The sequence below is a fragment of the Morone saxatilis genome, unplaced genomic scaffold (assembly GCF_004916995.1).
Source record: "Morone saxatilis isolate NCDOM2014 unplaced genomic scaffold, NCSU_SB_2.0 Contig21, whole genome shotgun sequence".
Classification (NCBI taxonomy): domain Eukaryota; kingdom Metazoa; phylum Chordata; class Actinopteri; family Moronidae; genus Morone; species Morone saxatilis.
Genome location: NW_023339774.1, coordinates 2,588,416 through 2,599,463, shown reverse-complemented (window position 1 = coordinate 2,599,463; position 11,048 = coordinate 2,588,416). Strand labels below are relative to the sequence as shown.

Below are 11,048 nucleotides of genomic sequence, written 5' to 3'. Positions count from 1 at the left end.
TTGATTTGAATATTATGAATAAAATGTTCCATAATAGTCTGTAAAGGCCTTTGTTCACTTCAACTTGTGTTTACTAATTTACGGTATAAACAGGTCTGACACCAGACGGATGTTAGTGAACAAACATCTGTACGGCGGTGTACCTGCATCCTGCTGACCTCAGCTGTGATGATCCAGACTTTCAAAATCCCCGTCACTGACACTGCCACCACTGTGTCCTCTATATAGAGACAGAGTCAAAGTTAGCGTCTCATGGTTAATTATACAAGCCTTCGCCTGTAAACAGTTAACATAACAAATCTAAAAGTAGAGTAAGAAGTAGAAACAATACAGGAAGACACAATTTACCACTGAAGTATTTTTAAAGAGAAAAGACTCCACTGCTTTGTTTATATACTGAAGCAATCAATGCCAAGAACAGTGCGGATGGTCATCAAACTGTGTCATCAATCTGAGACAGACCAACCGGACGTAAACCACATAATCCATTTGCAAAAATATGACTAAAATGTCTACAGAGTGGAGTGGTGGTGAGACGCGACCACGGGAGCTGTTGCAGCAGGCTAGATATAATTCCAACACTTTTGACCTCTTGTTGCTCGTAATGGTTGGTAATGGTAAATGTGATAGAAACGTAGACACATGTGGTCTGAACCTGATTAAAGGCACTGACCAGCGCATGTCAACCCGACCTCCCCTCCAGAAACAAATCCCATCCGTTTAATCTCTTCTTTTCCAGCTGTGTGTCTCACCTTGGGTTCGGTGGGATCGGATGATGCTCATGGAGCTGATCCAGTCAGGAGAGATCTTGGACACCAGTGAGTACAGGACCTCAAGGCTGGTGGCGTCCACCACAAGGATTTCTGGGTAGTGGCCATTACAAAGCAGACGTCCCTCCCTCTGTGTGCCGATGGTGAACTGATAGAACTGGAGAAGCAAAGGGGAGCAGGAGAAAGAATAGCACTTATTAGCCTTCCAGCTGCTTTTCCTGGTGTGCTTTTAATATGAAAATCTGCCAGATCTGTCAAAAAAACAGCAATATAGAAGCAACTGGAAATACCTAGGGGCTGAAAGGAGCATTTGTGTTAAAAAGAGAGAGTGGTGAGTATGACGTGACTTGTACTGGTGGACTGGCTCTAGTATGACAGTAACTGTACACTGTTCTTCATCCATCCTCTATTGGAGACTGGCCTTTATTTGTTCATGCTTATGTGAGTCTAAGCCACTATTTGAGAATCCAGGTATGTGAGCGACTCTTACCTGTATGCCAGTGTGAGCGCAGGCCAGCTTGGTGAACTCAATACAGCGTCCATCATTCACATCCCACAGACACATCTCTCTGGAAACATCAACAAACTGAAGTTAGACATAAATGACAGTGGGAACCGTCTTAGTCAGTTTATTTATAGAGGATATTTAAACAGAACAAATTTTGGTCACAGACTACTTCCATAGGAATACATAAAACACTCTATCCTTCTGTATATGTTCATCCGACCCCATGTTGACCTCAGTAGTGCTGCAACCACTGATAAACTACAGTCACCTAAGATGAAATGAACTGATTGCAACCACTGACAGTATATAATTAGTGGACAGATCTTCAGTGTCTGTGAAGTGAAGCTAAGTGTCTTTAACCTGCATTCCATGTAATAGCCAGAGATAAGATTGTGTGTGACCAGGTGAGCCACCATTATTTCCTGCTACAGACAAGTTGAAACTCTGCAGCCAATGAGAGCCGCTCAACTCGCAGTGCGTTACCTCCACGGTGTCTGAGAAACCGCCATGGTGACAGCCATAACGCCAAAACGAGGCTTTAAAACGGACCTCCACAAATCAGTGGGTGACGTCACGATTGGTTCACACTGAATTGCAATTTAGATAATGCCTCAAGTGTCTGTCATTTTCAAGTCAAACTAAACTGCCCAACGTAGAAAAGATGAGCTGGTCACAGCTCCTCACATGAGTCAGTGTTCTGAGGCTTTGGTAGCCTGGTGGCCAACTTCCTCCAATCCAATATCTGAATTAATGGGATCAAACAGTCCTGAAAACAGTGAAAACGTTAAGCCGCCTGTGGTCTGCTGGTGGGGGTGGGTATTTTTAGGATTTTATTGATACGTGTATCGATACTGATACTGCTTATTGCTAATGATACTGATTGATACTCTTATTGACACTACTCACCATAATTTGGTCCAAAAAAGAAAGAGATGGGTGTAGAAAATAGACTATTTTGCAACACAAATAAGGACGGAGGCTGACAAACAGATCAATGTGAAAACACTAAATAAAAAAGAAACAATGTAGGAGACATCTGGACAACTGCCGTACATTCTAAAAAAGCAAACATGGAAGATTCTGGATGAGTTTTTAAAAAGTACGCGTGATAAAAATGTACTTACCCACTCTCTGATGCACTGACAATGTACTGTTTGTCAGTGCACGTGCTTGCTTTTGACAGGCAGGTGATGGAGGCTGTATGACCAAACAACATGGCCCGGGGACAAATCTGAGCAGAAACACAAGAGGAACGCAGGGGTTATAATAAGATGATGACAAACAGGTGACCAACGCACACAGCCACTAACACCACCACCTTCACCCTCATCAGTACCTCCAGCTCAGGTGTCATGTCCCAGAGGCAGATCTGGCCGTCATGGCAGCCGGTGATGATGGTGCTGAAGTCGTCCATCACCAGCAGGCTGCTGATGCAGTGGGTGGGAGCCATGCGGCCCCACAGCACTATGGGTAGAACCAGGCTGTTCCCCGACATTATTCTGATGTGTCTGGAAGGAGAGAGTGACAGAAAGAGAGACAAGGGGACAAAGTGAGAGAGACAACCGAGCGAGAGAGAGGGAGATCAAAGTGATGAAGTATGATCTAAGAACAGCAGATGCCACTGTAAAAAATGGCTCAACAAATGTTTTTATTTGTTGTTTTCTGTTTGCAAATACACTTGATAGCATGATGTCAGAATATATTATGATGTCGTGCATTTTCTGGAAAATCAATTGAAGACATTTTTAGATAATATAACCTGATGGAAATGTCTGCGTTTGGCTGATCCAGTGGATGAAAGACCTTCATCAGTGTGAGGCAAAAAGCCATAAAGCAGTTCCTGTTCATTGATCTGTACCACTGCCCACAGCAGGCTAATACAAGCAGAGGTATGAGAATTAACTATTATATATCAGCCAACCATACTATAGAGGCTAACGTTTCGGAGCATTTGGGACCCCATCATGTCTACTGATTGTGTTATTTAAATAAACAAGGCATGATCCTCCATGCAGTATCTGTCATGTTTGTACTGTATAAATCAAGGAGGCGTCTCAGGATGTCTGACACTCAAACAGGACTCCAACAAGTCATTTTCCATTGTCAGGATCTGACAATACAGAACAGCACTTACTTCCAAAGGGTCATATAAACTCCACATTCATTTGGCCACAGCCCAGAAGTATCAATTCAAATCAATTAGAATTGATTTGATTTTGCAAAAAATGAATCTTCTAGAAAGTTAAAGTGTTCCTGACACAAACAATTAGCATCAGTGTGCATGTATTTATCACACAACAAGAACTGTGACCATTACTAGGCTGTATGCAAGGAGATAGGAGAATATAGTTTGCAGCTCTAGAAAGATAGACTCGATGCCAAAAGATCGCTGAAAGTCAGTTCTCCTTTGCATCTAACCTGTTTTCAAGTGTCATCAAGTTTATCTGACCAACAGCTGAGTTCCAAACTAAATACACACAACTAGGTTTACATAGGCGATATGAGTGAGGAGCTCAGATACAAAGGAAATTAAATAAAATAGATTATTCCTGAGATATTTGGTCATTTAAACAATTTCCAGTTGTTTCAATGACTGGAAAACTAGTTTCTAAATGTCCAGCTTCTCCAGGATGTTTGGGACTTTCAAAGCGTTATGGACAAAAAGACATTTGGTGACGCACATTTCAAACTGTATGCCCAAGCATCTGAGAGGAGCTAAGAGTAAGGATACCTTTAAATATTAGCCACCCTGCCACAGATACTGCACCAATCTGCACGATGTGTCCTGTACAAATCACCTATGATAGCTTGATCGATTGATAGATAGATCGATAGATTAGCATAATGTCGTTCAGTGTGCAGACAGGTTCTTAGGGCATTTCTAGACTCTGCAAATGAAAATTACATTAAGATGTTTTATATGTGATATTCTTCCACCAACACTAGCACTATATAGCCATGGCAGGCTAAAGATGCTTTACAGATAGCACGTCAGTGCTAACGTTTAGCATGTTGGCACTTGATGTGTACAGACGACAGACTACAAGAGTGTAGTAACATGCTGACATTAGAATTAACATTACTCATAATCAGCTTGTCAGATGTAAAGCATTAGTCATGTCGTAGACACAAATAAACAGCCAGTCAGTCACTAATGACCGTCCAGTCACTAGACAGGCATAGAAGCAGCAGCGGCCGTTGCTTTGACAGTAAAAATCACACATCACACACTGTAACGTGAACACATCCGCGGTTTGTGTTTTCATGCTTCATTTGAATAATTAACCTTGGCGTGAACGTTACATTCAGCTTTACAGGCTGCGCAGCTGTTTACAGGCTGCTGCTAGGACCGCCACTGACTCCTCACTGAGGAAGCCAGCGATGGACAGCTCTACAGATATCTTACTTTGAAGCAACCCGACAGTTATTGTGACATGCTAGAGGACAGATTAGCTGTGCAGTGATCTGTGAAGAGCTAACTTAGCTAACGCTAAACTACAGCTGCAATGACGCGACTACCGGGTTAGCAAAACGGCTAACGGAACCAAAACACACTACTGAATGTTTCTATACGTACCAGAAACAATGAGTCCTACTGGAACATGTCCTTCTTGTGGAAGGCTTATCGACCAATGTTTCCCTCCGGGGCAAATAAAAACACAAACTATCCTGCTTGTCGGCTTGTTTTTAGCAGCTCGTGCCACTGACAAACCGAGCTGCTCGGTCAGCTGATCACGCGACAACTGAGATCCGCATCCGGTTCCATATTTTCAAAGTAAAATAATGCAGTATTCGTTTTCTTGAGCTCACGGCAACATCAGAAGGCATTTTCTTTGTTACACAGACACAAACCAATTAACATATGATTAAATAAAATAATACATACAAATATAAATGCATATAGTTGTTGGTAAAGGTAATCAACAAATAAATGTAAACACACGAGGGAATTATTCCTTGTTGGAAACATTTAACGGCATGTCATTGTTTGTTGCAGGCAACAATACCTGAGAAATATCCCTACATGATACTGAAGTCGAAAGACCCTGTCACATTTGTATTCTTTATTGAACTGCTGTTTTCTTACATGATGTCTCGATATGTTGTTGGTTTGGCAACAAAAACGTTTCGTTTTCTTTCTCAATCACCTTCCGGGACGGAAAACAAAAATCACACCCGCCGGAAGTTGTTGTTACCGCGAGCTTGAGTGTGGTTTCCTGGTCGCCAGTGTGCACGTGTTGGGCGATGCACTGAGGATTTTAGATAATTTCACCACAATTTAGTGTCTTTAAGGATTTCTTTGTCTGCTTAGAGACGAGCAGCTTGTAGTCCGTGCTGCTGGGCGCGTGTCATGGCGGTTGGAAGAGGGGGGAGGTTTTTATGGTCGCCAGCTAACAGCGGGGGCTCGAGAGCTAGCGTTAGCTGAGCCGGAGAACAACATGTTCAGACTTGTTCCCAGACTCATGGAGGGTGAAGGGACCGCGTCGCATGTACCATAAGGAAACCTGGCAGTTATTTTAACTCGTCAATGACAAATACAATGGATTACCAGTTTCCACAGCAGCTCTTTCCTTCGTTTTACAAGTGCGGACCGCCGGACTCGGTCCTGAAACACTCGGCTGGAAACTGGGGCTGCTACGACCGAGTCAGACCGCAGGTGGGTCAGCTGTCAGCGTGACACTACTGACTGCTGTTAATCAATGACTGTATGATATATGGAGACGCTACCTTAGATCGTGACAAAGCTGCAGTAGGTATTTTTAAAAACGAACTTTTTGTTAATATTGCTGACATTTTTACTGTGTTCCGACAGCAGTACATACGAGTACGATCATCTGTGATCAGGTTCCTCTGGCTCCTCCACCGGGCCTGAACAAAGACAACCAATCAGAGCCGAGAAAGATAGCTGCTGGTTGAGTTTCATTCATTCAGTCCAAAGCGTCGGTATTTGACGCCTGCTGATGAGACTCAACAATCAGCAGTCTAACTAAACATATTTTCATAAAAATGACCAACTGCAGCATTAAAGTTTATATAGGTCTCAACATTTAGGTTTGTTACTTCTTGCTTCTCGCTGTAAAATCCCAAATTGAGTTTTACATTTGGTTTGGATTATAAGAAAGAAGCTATTTTTACTTTGATCCAGAGAAGAATATTATTTAATTGTACCATGCTTCATCGGGTAAACAGGTACTGTAACTATTTATTTACAACCATTTAACAATATTTATCCCAAACTGTCTTTATTCAGCAGTCATCACTGTCTTTATCAATAGCCAAGATGGACACTCCAGTTGCAGTAAAACATGAGTTCAAATTCATAACAATTTGTTTTCTTAGCTGTATAAAATCTCAAATCACTGTTTCCCAAAACCCAAACTGACGTCCCCAAATGTCTTGTTTTGTCTACGACGCAGAGATATTCAGTTTACTGACTCAGTCATCAAGGACTAAAGAAGGCATTCACATTTGAAAAACTGAATTTTCTTTTTCTTGAGAAATGACTTAAAACGAATAATTGATTTTCAAAATAGCTGGCGATTACTTTAATAGCTGACAAGTAATCAGCCAATTGTTGCAGCTCTAGCTTTAAGGTTTTGGATCCGCAGTGTGAACGTGTCTTCTGTGCTGAATCTGTACTGTCACACTAATTTATTCTTTGTGTTTATGATTTCAGGGCAGCTCTGGTCCTCTCACCAGCTCCACATTCACATCCAGACATCAGGTCAGAGGGGAGACGTGGTGTCACACTGAGCCAGTGCCGGTTCCCCTCCTGTCCCCAAAAAACAGTGAGTCCCTGACGGCTGGTTTTACCTCACTGGAGGTTGTTCAGGTCTCAGACAGCAGTGCCCGTTCCACCCTCCAGTTCAGATCTGGAGCACTGGAGCAGGGCAACTCTTGAGAATAGATAGTTATAGATAAGAATATAATAATATCATAAGATGAACCTTTTATTGATCCCCGTAGGAGAAATTCAATGTAGACACAGCTGCAAAGGGGAATGTAGTGTAAAAACAAGTGACAAATTAAACTGTGAGATAATACAAAATTCTCCTTCAGTTACTTTCTGTATTTATTAAATCATCTTGGAGGAACTGTAAACATTCAGCCTGTTTATTTAAGTTTAAATGATATTTTTCAAAATCTTTTCCAGCTGTCCTTTGGCCTTCAACGCCTCCAGATCCACTGGACTTCACAGAACATGTGAGTGCAACAGTTGAGCACATAACAAAGCCTTAGTCTGAAATGGAAGACATGTTTTAACCTGTAAATGAGTATTATAGTACGGTGTTAGATTTCATGTTTATACTGTACTGTCTTACATACAAGCTACTGTAAGTTCTCATAAACTGGCACCTACCAAGATGAGTCGGCACAGTCACTGATTACAGTCACTGATTACAGTCAGTTGTTTGTGGTCTTTGGAACATGGATGTGCACACTGCTTCCATCAGCTGGAGTGTTTCTGTTTCTTAAGACTTTAAGAGCATCCATAGAGAAAACCCATTAGACAAACAATGCAATGTGGCGTTTCACACACAGTGTGCTTCATAACGTAATAAACAGAATGAACAGTCACCCAAACCAGTCAGATCAGATTCCTAATGAACAGAATTGGTGTGAACACAACCAAGCTCTGCAGCCTCAGATCTGTTTGTTTGTTGCCTTTTTGTTTTGTGGTTGGGGTCTATAAACAGGTTTTACGTTTAGATGCAGAACTTCTTCGTGGATCACTGTGAAGATGCCTTTGGGTGCATGGGTGAGATTCTGGGTGAAAACTTCAACTTTAAACAACGAACGAGAGGGGTGAGTTTCACAGAAACTTTATTTTCATTTGTTAACTTTGTTTGTTTGTTTGATGCTTTTTGGATGCAGTAGAAGAAGAAGATATATATACTTTGTTAATCCTTAATAAAGGATACAATTCTTTTCTATTCTTACACACACACACAGGCTGTTTACTACAACCAGTAAACAATTTACAAATGTCAGTTTGTGCTCTGTATGAAAAGATAAAAAATATTATTACGGTCTTTAAGAGTTCTTACATCTCCAGCGGTTCTGTTGCCTTATCTTTCTTGTCCGCTCTGTTGTCCCCTCATCAGCCAGCGTTATTGATCAACAATCATTAAAGGCCTCCATGAAATACAGAGATAGACATTTTAGCAGCCAATCCCAAATTGACAAAAATAAAATAACCCCAAATTGCTTGTAGTATATGTTGTTATTTAAGTGGTGATTAATCAATCACTGAGATTATTAAAGTACAAATGTGTATATATAAAAGGTAAAAACAGAAGTAAACCTGCTCTGAGCTGGAGGCAGCATTTATTTTTATTTTTTATTGTTTGTGCGTGTGTGTCATCAGAATGTGCGTGTGTGTTGTTTTGCAGAAACGGCGGAGGGATTCAGTCAACATGTGGAAGGTGAGAAACTTCCTGGACATGCTGAATGTTAAAATGTGAGTGGACCTGACTGATTGGTGTAATCAATCAATATCTCCTGTGGTCTGATCGGTGTTTTATTACGTCATTTTCCATCTTCTTTGCAGATGTCAGCAGTCGTACTCCTCCAAAGCAGTGGACAGGTACAGCGCCCTGCTGTCGGACGTGGTGCACGCCGTCCCTCCTCAGCTGCTGGGTGCTCTGCTGTACGAGGAGCTGACGGAGCAGAGAGACCGCCTGGTGTTCTCTGAAGGAGCCACAGGGGGCGCTCTGGCCTTTGTCCCTTTCTCACAGAGCAGTAGCGGCTCTCAGCATGGCTGTCTCCTCTATCCCAGCAACCAGGGACTCGACTGCCTCAGTATCCTGCAGATCACATGAAATACTGGAATTTTAAAGCTTCCCCTTTTTTAAAGTACGAGTGTGTAGGCAACCAACTGAACACCGCCCCTCTTCCAAATGTGTTCAGCCAGCCACTTTGTCATTCTGGGATACTATAGAAACATGGTGGTTCAACATTGTGGTCTCCATAGAAGAGGACCCGCTACCTGACCATAACCGTTAACATCTTTGGATTAAGGAATAGAAAAGTGGCTCAGGGTTGAGATACAATATGCTTTTCTCATATCAAACAATAAAATGTGACGTAGAGGAGAAGAACACCATGATGTGTGTTTCCATTGGTTCTGTTCCTTAATGCAGTCCTTCAGACTTCCACAGAGTGGAGCTGCAGCACCACAGAGGAGATTCTTCCTGTGTGGATGCCAGCAGCAGAGACCCGTTCAGCTTCCAGCTGAAAGGCCCCGTCAGACAGATCAGCTCTGCCTCCCTGTTCAGTGATTGTAAGAGCAAGCAAATACTTGGAAATGTCATCAGGAGGGTACTGTGGTTTTACAATTTCCTCCAGGCTGTGCAGTCGAATATTGTGTCTTTGTTGTTTTCAGGTTGTGTTGCTGTGCGGTCGGATCGCCTGTGCGGTGTTTGGAGGTTCAGTGAAACAAACGAGCCACGTCTGCTACAAGTCGTCAACACTAAAGAGGTCGCGACCTGCATCAGTGTCAGGTGAGAGATCATTAGGAAGGAGCATTTCTGCTGTGGGGTGGGAGAGTTCCCTCTGCAGACTTTTCTGTGCTGGAAAATGGTGCAACTGAAGAACTGTCCTCTCTGCTGTGTGTTGTCAGTCCTCATGTTTTAGGTGAAGTTCTGGTGGCGAGTGAGAGTGGAGTGGCAAAGCTGTGGACTGTCGGCAGAGGGTGAGGAAGTTTGTTTTTATCCAAGAAGGTTTTTACTGATTCCTCTAACAGATAGATGATGAAAAGAGAAGTCCAATCAGATGTCAAACTAAACTACATTGCGTGACACTCTGCCCCATCAGGATGCAGAAGGTTCGGGAGGAAGACAGCAACCTGTACTTCAATACCAAGTCGTCATGGCGTTGGTGCGAGTTCTCCGCCCACCCGAGAGTGATGCTGTACGCCGACCGGACAGGGGTGGAGCTCACTGATATCAGGGTGAGACAAGGGGATGTGGGGAATGGGGTCGTTGTCTGAAATATTTATCACCATTTCAGTGTGTACAAGTTTGGATGTATAAATGAAAAAGAAATTGAACCTGGGGGGGGGGGCATCTTTGAGTTGCACTTTGGAAACTAAACTGAGACCACTTAAAAATGAGGGTCTCTTTAATTGTGTGGACTAACCGCAGGATTTCTTGATAGTATATGATTTTAGCATGGTTTCATAAGCTGAATTACAAATTGTTACCAAGTGTTCAAGAAGCTTTCCTCATCCTCAATCTCGCCATCCCTTTTTCTTTCACCTCCCTGACCCATGTCTCATCTCCTCCCTGCTTCATTCCCTCACCCCTTGGACCAATGCTTTCCCTCCCCCTTCTCCCCTGTCCCTGCAGGAGAGTCCTGTCAGTGGTCACACTCTGTTTCGTATCAGCAACGCCTCAGACTGTCGCAGTGGGGAGAGACTCATCCTGTCCAGATATCTGGCAGACGTCCACTCCTTCCACCACCTCATCACCACTCAGGTATATTTTTATATTCATGCAACACTATTACAAGCAAACACACAGAACTTCATTTAAAATTCTAGAACCGACCCCAAAGTTTCCAAAAATACTAAATGTGTCAAGACAGGGTTAGGGTAACTCTTACCCGAGGCTAACCCTTTAAAGACTCTGGGTTGCTGAATTCATGTTCACAACCTGTAGATCCAACTTGAAACTAAATGGGAGGGGAAGATATGAAATGTTGATTTAAATACACATTAAAACAACTACTGACTTCACATTTAAAAATGTTCACGCTTCTCTCTCTCT

The 11,048-nt window shown here is 42.6% G+C and overlaps 2 protein-coding genes across 6 annotated transcripts in view; one reads left to right on the top strand and one right to left on the bottom strand.

Annotated features, from left to right (window-relative positions):
• LOC118332366 (WD repeat-containing protein 7) overlaps window positions 1-5,020 on the bottom strand; it is a 141,759-nt gene extending 136,739 nt beyond the window's left edge. Inside the window, exons 1-6 of one of the 2 annotated variants that reach the window (XM_035667609.1) lie at window positions 4,856-5,020; window positions 2,615-2,786; window positions 2,403-2,509; window positions 1,261-1,339; window positions 753-927; window positions 144-220 (exon numbers count right to left, since the gene is read on the bottom strand). In XM_035667609.1, the coding sequence (XP_035523502.1) occupies window positions 144-220; window positions 753-927; window positions 1,261-1,339; window positions 2,403-2,509; window positions 2,615-2,773 (597 nt within the window). In that variant the 5' untranslated portion in view covers window positions 2,774-2,786; window positions 4,856-5,020. The remainder of the gene's footprint in view (window positions 1-143; window positions 221-752; window positions 928-1,260; window positions 1,340-2,402; window positions 2,510-2,614; window positions 2,787-4,855) is intronic. The other variant, XM_035667610.1, reaches the window with a different exon arrangement.
• Window positions 5,021-5,469: 449 nt separating this feature from the next.
• The window catches only part of taf1c (TATA-box binding protein associated factor, RNA polymerase I subunit C), a 9,022-nt gene continuing 3,443 nt past the window's right edge, over window positions 5,470-11,048 (top strand). Inside the window, exons 1-11 of one of the 4 annotated variants that reach the window (XM_035667692.1) lie at window positions 5,470-5,935; window positions 6,956-7,067; window positions 7,433-7,482; window positions 7,990-8,085; window positions 8,673-8,705; window positions 8,831-9,081; window positions 9,431-9,562; window positions 9,665-9,782; window positions 9,902-9,973; window positions 10,096-10,231; window positions 10,629-10,757. In XM_035667692.1, the coding sequence (XP_035523585.1) occupies window positions 8,021-8,085; window positions 8,673-8,705; window positions 8,831-9,081; window positions 9,431-9,562; window positions 9,665-9,782; window positions 9,902-9,973; window positions 10,096-10,231; window positions 10,629-10,757 (936 nt within the window). In that variant the 5' untranslated portion in view covers window positions 5,470-5,935; window positions 6,956-7,067; window positions 7,433-7,482; window positions 7,990-8,020. Of the gene's footprint in view, window positions 5,936-6,955; window positions 7,068-7,432; window positions 7,483-7,976; window positions 8,086-8,672; window positions 8,741-8,830; window positions 9,082-9,430; window positions 9,563-9,664; window positions 9,783-9,901; window positions 9,974-10,095; window positions 10,232-10,628; window positions 10,758-11,048 lie in introns of all 4 variants that reach the window. The other 3 variants (XM_035667690.1, XM_035667693.1, XM_035667691.1) reach the window with 3 other exon arrangements.